Source organism: Micropterus dolomieu, linkage group LG03, assembly GCF_021292245.1.
Source record: "Micropterus dolomieu isolate WLL.071019.BEF.003 ecotype Adirondacks linkage group LG03, ASM2129224v1, whole genome shotgun sequence".
Classification (NCBI taxonomy): Eukaryota; Metazoa; Chordata; class Actinopteri; order Centrarchiformes; family Centrarchidae; genus Micropterus; species Micropterus dolomieu.
This window is the reverse complement of record NC_060152.1, coordinates 28,992,388-29,006,544: the sequence shown is the minus strand read 5'-3', so window position 1 is coordinate 29,006,544 and position 14,157 is coordinate 28,992,388. Positions and strand designations below refer to the sequence as shown.

At 40.6% G+C, this 14,157-nt stretch overlaps 1 protein-coding gene across 2 annotated transcripts in view; it reads right to left on the bottom strand.

Moving 5' to 3' along the window:
- Positions 1-14,157, bottom strand: part of zfpm2a (zinc finger protein, FOG family member 2a) — a 115,221-nt gene that overhangs the window by 39,822 nt on the left and 61,242 nt on the right. For both annotated transcript variants that reach the window (XM_046044909.1, XM_046044910.1), the window contains one exon: positions 3,844-3,955. In XM_046044909.1, coding sequence (XP_045900865.1) covers positions 3,844-3,955 — 112 coding nt within the window. The remainder of the gene's footprint in view (positions 1-3,843; positions 3,956-14,157) is intronic.

Here is a 14,157-nt window from a genome sequence, read left to right as displayed (position 1 = left end):
CAATATATTTATGTCCTGTTTTTCAAAGATTTTCATGTCTTCAGTAGAAACAAATGGGCTTGGGGCTGTATGCCACAGACAGGATATAGGGACGTCAGAATGTTTTGATGGGATTTGTTCACAATAAGAAAAATATAGAATAGACGTATCCAGACGTATCCTTTAAAAAGCTGTTTGACTACAGGAAACACATCACAGTTGGGCTTGGTCACACTCGCTCTCCGAAATGTTGCTAAAATTCTTCCAATCAAGCAGGTTTACAGAATTTGAACAGAGCCTTAACTTGTAACATATTCAGAGATGATGGAAGAAAACAACAAAACAAAACGGGGCTGAATATCCTTTCTCTGTTAAATCTCTCCTACATTCCAGCTGTATTGTTTATCAATCTGTTGTTTATCTGTACAGAAAATTCTCCACTGGTTTCTCCCTCTCTCTCTGGGTCCCTGTCCGTCATTCTCTCTCCCTCTCTCTCTCTCAGTCTCCAGCGTTACTGTAACATATAATTACTCTGCAGACTTACTGCCTGTTTCTATAACTTCAGCGGTTCAAAGAAACTGTCGGAGTGTGGAGGAGAGCATTCTGGGAGTTCCAGGTGGATTTCTCGATAATGAGTTAGCGCAGTAGTAGAGTTGAGAGTTTTAGTAATGGCTGGCTGCTAAGGCTCTTCCTGGGAGTTTAATGTAAAACAAACAGGGCCATGCTGACAGCCTGGGAAAAACAGATATTGCAGTTTTCCACTTCCACTTCAGGGCTCCTCATTTTAAGAACGGGAATTCAAAGAAAGAATTTATATTCATGAAATGCTCTGTGGATCCTAATTTGAGACATTTAAATTCCTCAAACATCACTCATGGTCTATAACTTCTAATTTCTTTAAATGGATAAAATGCTCCTGTCTTTCTGTTCATCTGGATAAAATGATTCAGACAGGAAAACAGAATACAAATTGTCAGGATAGACATAGTTTTGCTGGCAACATGAATTGTAGTATCCCAAAAAAGAGCAGAAAAAATTCTATATTTGACACTATAGAAAGCTTGTCTTGGTGCTGATGACCAGGGGCACCCCGTGGGGGACCTGAGTACACCACCCTGGTGCTTGTTACACACTCCAGTGCATGTATTATGCATAACACACTGCTGGAATACAACTCTCAGAGGAGTTATTTTGCTGAATCCTGTCCTCTTTCCCTCTCCACATATTTCTCAGATTTCCTGAAAGACAAGTTTCGGGGACAGAGGATAAGCAGTTGTACAAACTATAATGCAGAAATCATAGGACTGAACACCCAACAGTAAGCTACAGCCACTCAAACCAATCACCAGTTCTTACATAACCCCCCCCACCCCCCACCCCCCCCATAGATTCACACTGGCAAGCATCCAAAGTGAACTGCTACTATCTTTGCAGGCAGCCATAAAGAAAGCCGAGACCACTGAAACGTGAGCCAAAACATATTTTGTAAGCATACTGTGTATTGAGATATTCACTGTTTTCCATAAGTAACGCATCTCAGGGAGCAATGAAGCAGCCTACAGAGGAGAAATAGCAGAGGGGTGAAGATATAAACAATCTGGGCCTCAGCTTTCTGAGGTGGGAAGAAAGTTCCTGTCGGACTCTTTGGCCTTTTCCCTTCAGTCGATCCACGCTAGTGTCGACACGATAAGCACAATTCCAGCACTGCTTCAAAACTGAAGCAAAAAGGCAGAATTCGAAATTGAAGAGTGATGTGAAGATTTGATATTTGCGGCAAGCTGACATTCACTTTCAATGTCACCTCCAGAGGGTGCCCACACATGCAGATTGGAATATTTAAAAGAGGGCGATGAAGAAGAATGAGCGGTATAAATCGAGTCACTCCGGACGCAAGAGTCAAACAGCTGAACCGCATCAAACACTTCACCACTTTCTGAACTTCCTCCCAGTACACCTAAAAAAAACTGCGCCAGAAGCAAAATGTGGAACAATTTTGGATAGAGAGGCGAGAAAAACGGACACCCAACCAATTTATCCAAAGCTTTGTGGCAAAGTTGCTACAAAGCAGTTTGAGTCAAGGATGGAATTACACAGCCTGAATTTTTTGTACCTCGTGGTATCAAAGAAGTATCAAAACATTCATTTCAAAGTAAAAAGTTTTCATCTTGTCAAAACACGACTTTACTATTTAATTAAATTAACTTAAACATAATACTTCTGTAGCTTAACATACCAAAACTATAGAAAACTGACAGAATAGAATAAATGGTGTATTTTATGCGGCATCTATGAGGTGACAGGAGATATTTAACTTCTACTCCGAGATTTAAATTAATTCTTTGTATTTAATGTTCTCTCTATTATCATTTACCATCAGTTGGCAAGCGTGTGAAGATTCTTGTGGAGGATTTGCTGTAATGAACTTATACAGTACAACACAGAACAAGTCTCACAAGGGGACGTCTGAAGATGTTATTGTGTTTAATTTAATAAGGTCAAACTGGAAGTGACAAACAAAGGAGCTCTCAGTGATACACAGCTGAGGTGATGATGCTGCATGTGATGCTATCTCGGGCATATCTGTATGAAGAGAAATTCTCCAGAATTCACAAAAAAGTGAGAAATCCTGTTATTGCCCTTTTTTTTGTTTCATACAGTCAGTCTCCAAGCATAAAGATTAGAAGATTTTAAAGAAGTACATAATCTTCTTTAACAGCTTATCAAAACTTTAATGATTTGGTGATAAAGAGCACAAAGTTAAGTAGCCGGTTAAGAGGATAAATCCCCAGTGCAGTCTAGTGATTAGTAGATGAGAATTGGGAGACTGAAAATCCGGGTTGCAAATCCCACTCCTGCCACTTATTCACTTTGAGGGAGAAGAAGCTCCATTTCAGCTTTGGGGGTATTGTCACGGGGTAATCATTTTTGAAAAGTGATAAATGGAGCCCCTTTCCTTCACCCTTTGGAATCCAAAACACATCTTTATTTACGTATTTATTTTGCTGCGTCTCCCTGGTTAACACCCGTCAAGACCCAATTATGGCTGCAGAAGCCTTGTGCTTTCATGGGAAGTGAAGCTATAGACTGTGGCGTCAATGTACAGTTTAAAGCATCTTCTCATACAATCTGCAACAAGCCAGGCTCTCTACAGATCCATGTTGGCCTGTTGTAATGTGGGTTTGCTGGACACAATGCAGCAGATTGAGGAGTTGATCTTTATGACAGTGGGTCATTTGGGTTTTTGTGCTTTTAGGGTCAAGGCTGAATAAACAACATGGATTTTCTGACAGATAAGTTGTATTTCTTTCCACATATTTACATAAATCCATTTCTGGTGGGGCTTGTATGATTATGTCTGATTTACTAAAGATATACAGCTAAAGCTTTGCTGAATTAGTGAGAGAACAAATGAAGCAAAATGGCAAACCCATCTCCACTTGTGCTTTGCTCGCTATCTGCACTGAGATAGCGATTCACTTAGTATAAAAGAGAAAAAAGGGGCATTAATTACCTTGTGAAATCTAAAGACCATTAACTTTGTGTGTCAAGTGATGTTTCTCAGTTCTTAATCAGAGTTTTAGTGATATAAATTACTCTTAGGAGTAAAACAGATATGGTGTGGGAGTGTGTGCATGTATGTCTTTTTGTGTGTCCCCGTAGCTGTGTAAATGCAATTATTTGAGTGCGTTTCATGACTTTGAGAAGCAAGGAGGGCAAGAGAGGAGAAAAAGTAAAAGAAAGACAGAGAGACAGGCAGAGAGAAAGACAGGCGAGAGTGGAGTGGATGGAGGATTGTCAGTGTCTTTGCGGCGGGGGTGTGTTGCGCTGTGGAGAGATAACAGGATGCCGGCGCTGCTTGCTTACCTTTGCTGTACACCACACAGTTGTTTTTGTTGTCTTCCGCTCCCTGCCAAGTCACATCCAGCAGCCACCTGGGGCCGGCGCTCAGCACCACCGGGACCGTGCTCTTCGTCTTCTGGACGGGGACAGATAACAAACACTAATCATTTGCTTATTTTGGTGATTAAAGAAACATTAATAACCACTGAGTAACGCTCTTCGGCTGCACTGAATGGCCATAAACAGACAATTTCAGAAACTATACAGCATGCAACTCAAGTCCACCCCAATCCTATTTTTTTTCTCCACTCCAGAGAAGATTTGAGAATCAGTGCAGGTTTTGTGTGTGTGCGTGTGTGTGTGATGACCTACAGGCAAAGACTGTACCGTGGTTGGAGTGGTGACAAATGGGTGCAAGAGCCTGTCTTGTAGCAAAACGTAGGAGAAATCATCCAGGATTGAACCCAGTGATTCAGCACCAGATCTTTCAGATTAAGAAGAACATCTAAAGTGTCTGGGAATCATGAAAGTAGAAAGAGGGCAAATATAAATGGCTGGTGACTTTCAGAGAGAAGGAAGCGAGTGTTCAGCGGTGAACTTTGGGCACATTGTGCCTCGCTATCGCCAGGATCTAACTATTTCCTGAAACAAGCAGGGAAGAATTTAAAGAATCAGTATCCATTTCAAAGGGCGATTGAGGTTAGAGTTTTTATAATAAGCTTTAGAAATTATTCTGAATGTGTAAGGTCATTTTTCTTCTTGGTCAGAGGTCGAACGTGGAGTTTTATTTCTTGGGAAAGAAAAAATAAAACAGGGAGATAGAGTGCAACATCCACAACAACAGATCCACACGGTGCACTGTCACCAGATTTGCTTGCTCTATTTATCCTCATATGATTTTCTATTCTGTTTGATTTCATTTTGGTGTTCTCTTTATTTTGATTCTTACAAGATGGTGTGCTGGTGATGTGTGTGTTGGGGGGCTGGTAGCAACATCTCAGACAGCTGGGTACAGTAGCCTATTACTCAAAGGCAAAATGTCAGTATTTCAAGGCCATTACTTTTGAACCCCGGGGCCCTCCTTCATTAGGATGTTACAGAAATAGTTTAGCTAAGAGAAATTGGGTTGGGGTACAATCTCGACACTTCATTTCTTTTTCCATCTGAGGCAGCCAGCGACAGGACACTGTGCATCTGCCTAATGCAACAGAAAAATACTAGTCCTCTCTCTTGCTTTTCACTTATTTCTCCCCCGCAAAAGGCAACAACCTTCAAGGATAAATGCAAATGTCACTTGAGCATGTTAAAGGTCTGAATTGGCACAGATATGCACAAGAGATGAGCACTGTGCTCCAGCAGTGCGCCTGCATGCCCCCTCCTCCTCCTCCTCCACCCGCTCATTTCTCTTTCCCTGAACTCTATCTAGTTGGAGGCTGGAGGACAAACTGATTTTTTTAGAGAGCATTATTTACAAATAGCAAATACATCTCAGAGAGACGATAGCAATCTGTTTGGATTTTGTCTGGAAATTAAGGAAACAAATATAGATGCTAAATAAAGACAGATTTCTAATAGAACCTCTGTAATTTAAGTCATCCTTGATTTCGCATTTCAAATTAGCCTCACAATAAAGTCTTCTATCTGGCTAACCTGAAAATCTCACACCCCTGTCAAAGGAGCAGAGCAGACCGGCCGATTGTTGCTAGGACGACTATCTGAAATGGGAATCAGATTAACCCTTCCTTAGATCTCCAGACTGGAGCCATCTCTTATTCAGCAGCGTGAGGCCTCTCTGCCGTCCCTCTGAGCCTCTGGGAATTCATGATATTCCAGCTGCTCTTAATGTAGCCAACAGGGACAAAATACCACATTGCCTAGACATCCTCCTGCTGTTAGAAATCATGGGAAATTTGTTAGAAATCTTTGCAGTAATCATAATTCTTCCTTCAATTATAGCTGAGATAGAAAGTTTTAAAAATCTGACTATGGGTATTACATATTATTTTGAATGAATTGTTAATGACTATTATTTTCGTTGCTTTCCTTTTGTTGTAAACAGAGTGGAGACAACCCATCACAGTTTCTCAATGCAGATTTACATAATGCATCTATCGTGACAATAGTGGCCTATGTGCTTTGTAAGCATGCTGCATGTACCAGCCGTCACAAAGACAAAGAAATGCAGAGGAGCAACTGCACACAACATATTTAGGATTAAGACACGGTGGCGTCACTGCAGGGAGGAGCGTGTGGAAATGCAAATGAAAACATTTGAACAACCAGATCAGTTGGCCTAAGTGGCCGAGGCCAGAAGAAATGCAGATTGACAGGCAGAACATTTTGATTTCCCTAGTGGGGGAGCATATGATGAACTGGCTTTATAGAAACAAACTCCTCACACAACCAGGGGATGTGACGTATGGAAGCTCTTTCCTGTCCAAAACAGACTATGAGGGGTGTTTGTAAAATATGCTGACCCCTATTGGATAGTTAAATATGTCAAGTGCAAAAAACCTGGGTATATGCATATACAAGTTAACTAAAGCCACTATTTTTAGTTAATCTTTCAGATCTAACAATGCTAAAAGAAATCTGAATATATTCCTACTTGAAATATAAACATATTACAGATATCCAAATAAAGAGATATTGAAAAACAAGTAAATATTTGTTTAGTTTTAAGAGATACAGAGTTAAATATCAGTTTACAGACTATCATCCCTCTCAGACCTGTAAAAGCCCCTCTGGCCTTCCTGTCTATGTAGTGTGTTATGGTTTATCCACCCTCTGCCTTCACTCCAGTGGTTTCAATACACACGGTATTTTTATTTTTTTCCCCCTCTGAGCTCTGTTACCGTTCCTCGTGTAAGAGATACAGTGACCAAAACAGTGTAGTCAGCGAGGAAGTGATTACAAACTGATGCTCCAAATTCGCTATAAAATGAAAATCAATATTTCCACAAGTTGCTGCAACATAAAAGATAACCTTCATTGATTTTTCTAGACTTAGGCCTCTGTGATAAAATCTAATATAAATTTTCAGCCACACGGATTTGGATCAGAGCGGAGCAGGGGCTGAACGATAAGTTCCGTGCACATCTCTCAGAGTTGGATTTTTTTCCCCTTTCCTTTCCCTCTTCCAAGGCAGGGCTGTACTATTTATAATTGGCCCTGTGTGAGCAAAAGCTTCTATCAGGAATCTGTTCTAATTTTTATTACTGAGAAGCTAAAGCCTGTTCCAGATAATTTGGAAATTTCAGGGGAATTGTGATAGAGCTGATGGCACAGCCGGACTGACTCCAGAAAGGAGCTAACCTGTAATAGCCTCTGTGGCTGCGCTGATTAAATGTTGCCATAGATGAAAGACCTGCCATCACCGCAATAAATTAACCAATCACACAAATCCCAAGTCGCTACTAATCCCTCCTTGATACCATGATCCTCTGATCAGCTGAAGGAGGTGAAGAAGAAAGTGGCTTGTGACACTCAGGCTTCCTTCAACTCCCTGCTTCCCTGTGTAAACAACAAGCTAATGATATCACCGCTGACCATTTCACCACCACTGGCTACTCTTAACCCGCTTCATGGTCAGGGCAGGTGAAATCGATACAAACCTTGGTGGGAATGATTATTTTCCTCATCGCTTTTTTTTCTTCTTCCCCCACCAAGGTCACTGACTGGCACTGTATCCGTCTTGATCCCACAGCTGCAGGATTTAGACAACTGAGAGATCAAAACCACTCCGTCTGAATATCTCAAGACATTCATTGGCTTTATACATCCCGCTTTCAACACCCACTCAGTATGAAGTAGTGCCATTTTAAAACAAAAACACCAGTGGAAATTACAATCAAGTGATGGTATTTACATCTTTTAAACATTACATGTTTTTCCCTTTTCCCCCAGTTAAACTCAGTTAAACAGTTGGGGTTTTTTTCACTTGAATTACTGGTAAACATTTGACTTACTCTCCCCTACATTACATTTGACCCTGTGTTAATGTCCCAGCAACATGGCCCAAATAAAAAGTACCATGTCCTTTTCAGATGAGACTGGCAGTATAAATATAACAAAAAAACAAGCTTATGTATGGGTTATGTCAAGTTTATATGTTCTCTGTTTCTAACATGGGAGTGAGGATAAAGGATTTGTACCTGTTTTACCAGTCAGTTTACAGCAGACAGCACACTCACACCTTGATAACGTCCTTTGCAATTAGTTGTTCACTGCGATGAAACAAATTGCATGTGGTCAACTGGAAATTTCATTAAGGGAGATTTTCCTCTAGCCCTCGTTATCGCTCCGCGTATTAATATTTTCTTAGCCTCAAGGATGGATGGGTTGCAAGGGTCTTTTTTGTTGAATAAAACGGCCAAAGCCAAACTCACAGTCTGTGTTCTCCCTCTCCTATCCATGCTGGCGAAAGCTGTGTAAATGCTTAGTTAGGTGCTGCATATTTTTCATTGCACCCTGAAATAAGATTCTCGGTCAACAGCCTACATAAAGTGGGAAATACCTTCATTTCTCAAGTCTGCTTTTGTGTCATTTTCTCCCCTTCTAAATGGCCATGGTTACATCTGCTGAAATGAAAAGATACCTACATACTGCTTTCATTCCTTTTCCTCCCCCCTCTCTCCCTCTCTCTAAGGCTATAGCATCTGCTATTGGGAAACTAAATAACAGAAATATGCAGGAATTGCACACTAATTCCCTTTAGAGATAGATCTTGGCTGGTGCCCTGTCATAAATCAGAGAATTTCGATATGAAATGAGGCAAGCTGCTCTAATCATTTCTGCATTTCAAATTGGATCACTGGCTCAATCGCTTGGCTTTTAAACTGCTTGCCTAAGAGCAAATGTGAGGTGGGAGATAATTCAGCTCAAATCTCTGCCTGCTCTGTGCGGCAGTTAGTTTACTGCTTGAGTGCAAGAGAATGCTTTTTTCTTCCCTTAGCCCATCTTTCTCTTTTCAACTTTGTTAAATTGACTTTTCATTTTAAAATCGATTAAATTGAGAGAGTCACTGCTGTTCCCGGAATCTTTAAAGGGACACCCATCAGTGTGCGCATGTGCCTTTATTTGGCTGCTGCTATCATGGCGGCGCTATGGGGAATAAATATTTTCTCATTTAAATCACCTTTTATCCTGCTGACTGGACTGTAAGCATCAAAGTGCATGTGCTGCATTAGCTATTACTTATTTCATGCCATTGAAATGCTCACAGTGGTTGTATTTATATGGACTATGGGTGGCATTGCATGACTACTGTATGTTCACTTGCTTGTTTAAGACATAACCGATTGGTAACAAGGCCTAGGACTAGTGATTGCCTGCTCGGGTTGTTGATTAAGGCGCAATGCCTAATTATTAACAGCACATCTAGAAATTATTTTGGTTTTTAATAATTAAATTATTATATATTATTTTTGTTTGTTTTTAAACTGAATCTGCTGCACACTAAATCAGTGAGTGAGGAGAGAGAAGAATAGAGATTCAGAGGGAGGGGGTGCTATATCCATACTCCATTCTTCAAGACCTTCAGGCACATTGAGGTGCTCCAACTCTAAAGCCAAACAGTTTAGTGTAAGCTGTACCTGCCCTGAAGACAAGCAACCCCTTTCTCCACCCCTGCGTCCTTTCCTTTCCTATCCTTTGATATGCTTCCCTTTCCTTCCTCTCCTTTTTTCCTTTCATTTTCTACTAATTCTTTTGCTATTCCTTACCTTTCCTTTGCTATAATTTCTTCTCTCCTCTTCTTTCTTTTCCATTCCTCTCATTTCTTTTTTAATCATTTTCTATAAAATATTTTGCTGTTCCTCCCCTTATCTACCATCCTCTCTCATCTCCGTTTTTCTTTCCTCTTATATTTGTACATCACCCACACCACTCTCCACTGAGTCAGTCAAAATTTCAATAAATATCATCTATACTTCATTCCCGTCCCCAGCCCTTCAGCATCATACAACAATGTCCCCAACTTTCTTTGTAATGGAGAATGTTTAATTCAACTTCACACGTAAATTTGTGTATACTGCCATAATGCACATGTCCTGAGAACTATTTGAAGTTGTAAACAAGAGAAAGCTGAATTTGTAATGCATGTGCTCCAGGACTTAATCATGTCTTGCAGGTAGAGCGCACATAGACACACGTGTACTTCTTGTGTTTGGCTTTGGTCAGGGGATAGAACAGCCCTGTCGCTTCACTACTCACTGTTTGAATTACTCAAAATTTCCCATTTGAATTCAATTGGGAAGGACTTGTTTGATCTTTTGCATGTAAGTTAGAGCTGACTCCCCGAGCAGCGAGGAGCTGTGTGAGGGAACATAATAGGGAACCCGGACCCAGTAATGTTCACCTGTATGGATATTACCATGGCCCCTGGGGGTCAAGGTGGCAGGTGGCATATTCTCTGGACAGATCCACTCTTTCTCTGTCAGGAATAAACATACGGATGGGGGATTTCTTCAGAGAGGAAGAACGGAACCCAAGAGTCAATCAGTCGATGGGGTCACAACAAATCCCTGCTCTCATAACCACACGTGGAAGACTAGGATCAGTCAGAGGCAGTAAATAAAGACAAACAATAAAATAGCAGGCATGATGCTTGAATAAAGCCCCTGACTTTAGATAAACCTCTGTGCCCCCTTTTAGGTATTGGATTTTAATATTCTTTTGAACTCCCCTCTCTTCTCTGGTGGAGTTAAACATTTTATGATGCATTAGAATAGCATCTACTGTATGTGATTTTATTTTTCAGAAGATTCTCTTAGTCTCTTAGTCTGTGCAGCCAGTCTCACCTCCTGATTCAGAAACTGAGCTCAAGCCATATCTAGGTGTACAGAATAATAATTACAGTACAACAAAGTACAACTAATTAAAAAGCATTTAAGACAAAGAGTTATGAGAAGAAACACATGTAATGCATCGCAAACGTAGCTTTTGTTGTAATGACGGACAAACTGAACAAAGGTATCTGTGATTTGCATTCCACCCGATCATCTACATATTGCGGCAGCGTTCAATAGTTTGATCCTTGGGCGCACTTCAGAGAAATGGGGTCTCACTAAATCCACCGTAAAAGACCAACAATATTTACACCAAGTTAAGTAAATAAGATAAAGATGGTGAACTTGCCCCTCACTAAATGCATTAGACGTGAACTCTCTTATCAGAGTCTCAGCACACGGACTGTTAAAAGATGGGTTTCCCGAGCTGAAAATGGTCTTTGTTACCCAATTAGTTTGCTGACGACCCCGTGGTATAATATTCCTGCTTTGACAGCCTCACACACATTCATCTAATGAGGTGCTGCTGGACCACCGGGGAGTGAATGGACACTGTCCAGACCTTCATCTCCTCCAGCACCTATCAGCTTTCTTATCTTCAATGCTAACCTTTTTTTTTGTCAGAAGACTTGAATTTTTCTGCTTGGTTGTTCATCCGTCAAGAGTCATTTTGACAGGGCTTTGTCTTTGGTAGGCCCCGATCCAACTAGGCTGAGGATCAGAGGGCTAAGGCCAGTACAGGGGACAGCAAGGACTTATCAAGGTCTACCAGCAGGGGTTTGCCTCCCGCTCGGGTGGCCGTCCTTCGTTCTCTAAAGGAGGTGAAGCAAGCAAAGCCTCTGTGCTTCTCCACTTCCCTCGCCAATGTGAACGAGAGGGAAAGAGAGGAGGAAAATTGCTGAATATCTAAGAGTGACAATGCTTATGTAGAAAGGTCTTTGCTGTAAATAATATAGGATTTTGGAGATGTTTTAAAGTCTCATGACCTCACTTTCTAACCAGAGGCCGTACATGGAGAACTCAAATTTTAAACTTCCTTTAGAAAAGATAAGGGCAGCAGCTTTATATTTCTACAATCACAGCCAGTAGAGGGTGGGTCAGCCATTTACAACTACCATCAAACCCCCCGATCTGAACTCACTTTGTGCTGGAATGCCAAGAGGACTATCAGGGGCTTGCAAATGGAAACAATCAAGGATTATCTCCACCACTTTTTAAGAAAGTTGTTTCAACATATCACGAGTACAGCCATGACAATGACAGATGGCAAAGCAGCTGGCACCACTCAACTTTGTTTCACGTTTCTTTCTTTTTGCCTCTTCTTCTTCCTCCTCTTGCGCCTTTTGCTGCAATAGAGGTCTGTTGTGTATTGAAGTGTTGGATAATCATTCATTTGGGAAGACATATTGTGTACTGTAAAACAAGGCGATACGTGTGAAGCCAGGGAGTTCTGAGCTTGACTATTGTTGCCTGTCAGACTAACATTCTGTAAAGACTGAAACCCTGCTTTGCTTATTTGTTTGTAAGGTATATCCCAGCTAAAGAAGCATCTCCCCAAATCTGCTACACGTAAGCATTCATTTAAATTCATAAAACTCTTGAGATAAGTGTGTAAGTGATAGTGTGTGACTTGTTTAAGTGTTATACTATCCCAAATGGAACAGTTGTTCATGAATGTTAATGTTCGTATCAAGCTGTTTGTGTGTGTTTATGACGTACAGAAACCATAAGCATGCAGATACTACATCTCTTCAGTGTGACAGTTTGCTATCCAGACTGTGTCGCTCCCTGATGGGCCACTGGCAGACAGCAAACACCCAGAGAGTTGTGAGGGGGACACGGACACCCACCTCACCCTCAAGCCCTGTGGTTGTGAAGAGTGGCCCCCCAGGACCTGTAGCCTCACTAGGGGTTTAAGCTATCACCAGTCCTGCTCTGCAGCTGCTGAACGATGGCTGAACACACTGCTGCAGGAAGGCAGCATGTCTATCTATTACAGTAGAACGGTCACAACTTTAGTGTCTGTGAGGATGGAGCAATGTCTATACAGAGACATGAGCATTTTAGCACTTGTAAATTATCTCGAGTGAATAATAAAACTAGTGACAGGAATTGAAAGGCTAACAGTGAATGTTTTAGAATGTTTCCAACACACTGTACAGTGGCTGCATTTCCATTCAATAAATCTGTGTGCAACCAAACCTGCATAGCTTTGCAAGCACTACACATAACTTTTTGGCATAAAACAGAAAAACAGAAAAGATCCTTATTTACGTACAATAACCAATGTAAAATACATTGTTCTCTTGAGTAATCATGCTTAAATAAACATATAGTGTATAAGTATCAAAGCAAAAGTACGAGTGCTATATTATGTTATTATATATATTCTATATACATTATTAGGTTGTTAATACTGATGCATCAATGCATAAGTAGTATTTTACTGAGGTAGAGCTAGGTTTAACTACTTGATCTACTGTTAGGTAGTTAAATCTATTTTATTATATCATATTTTAAAATGTCATCATTTGATTTTTTATTTAAAATCTTATTCTGAAAAGTATAGTTGTTTGATAACTGTAGCAAAGCACAAAGCACAATATTTCCCTCTGAAATGTATTGGAGTGGAAGTATGAAGTAGCATATCAGTGCTTTTACTTTGATGAAAGCTAAAGTGTTAGATGATGGAGGGAGGGAAAGGATATTGAAAAAAAACCCCACTGTAAATGTTTAATTTGTTTATTTGTTTTGAGGAGATAAAGAGAAAAGCTTTGATGCTCGTGATATGAGCAACAGGATTTATGGGAAATATGGTCTTAATTTTGAGAAAATACTGCGACGATCATCCTCAACCATGGCTTAAGTTTCAGTATTGCTGGAATTATTACAAGAAAGTGACATATTCATAGATACAAATGCTACACTTACTACTCAAAAATCAGAACAGTCGGTATTTGAAACAAAACTTCTAAACCAAAAATGCACTGTGTTTTGATCTAGTCACTGTATCCATGGCATGTTTGAGGTAACCAGGCAGCCATTACAGTGAGCACAAAGCATATCAGTGAGTCCTGCTTTGCTTATCAGGGGACCTGCCATATCACTTTGGGTAGTTGTGTTATGACGTAAGGACAGCAAAATGTCAGGTTCACTTGTAGATCAAGTCAACCATGCATTATCTCTCAAACAGTGGAGCTCAGCCGTGCCCATAATAGCGCTGACTAGCTGACTGACGGAGTGCTTCACGGCTAATACATTGAGCCGTGGGCGGCAATGACTTCCGGCCAAGCTCACAGAAACTTTAAAAGTGTGGGCTTGTGAAATAAATGTAAATAGCAATAAAAGCCTGCAATCTATTCTCCATTTGACTCACAGACATAATAAATGTCATGTTGTCATGTAAAAAGTCCAGATTTAAAGTGGAAACTTCAATTGAATAAGCTTGGATGTTTTCCCATTTTAAAGTAAGAACATGAAAACCATTGATAATGCCATCGATAAATATATGGATGACACTGAGCAAGGGAAAGCAGGCCAGATAATTACC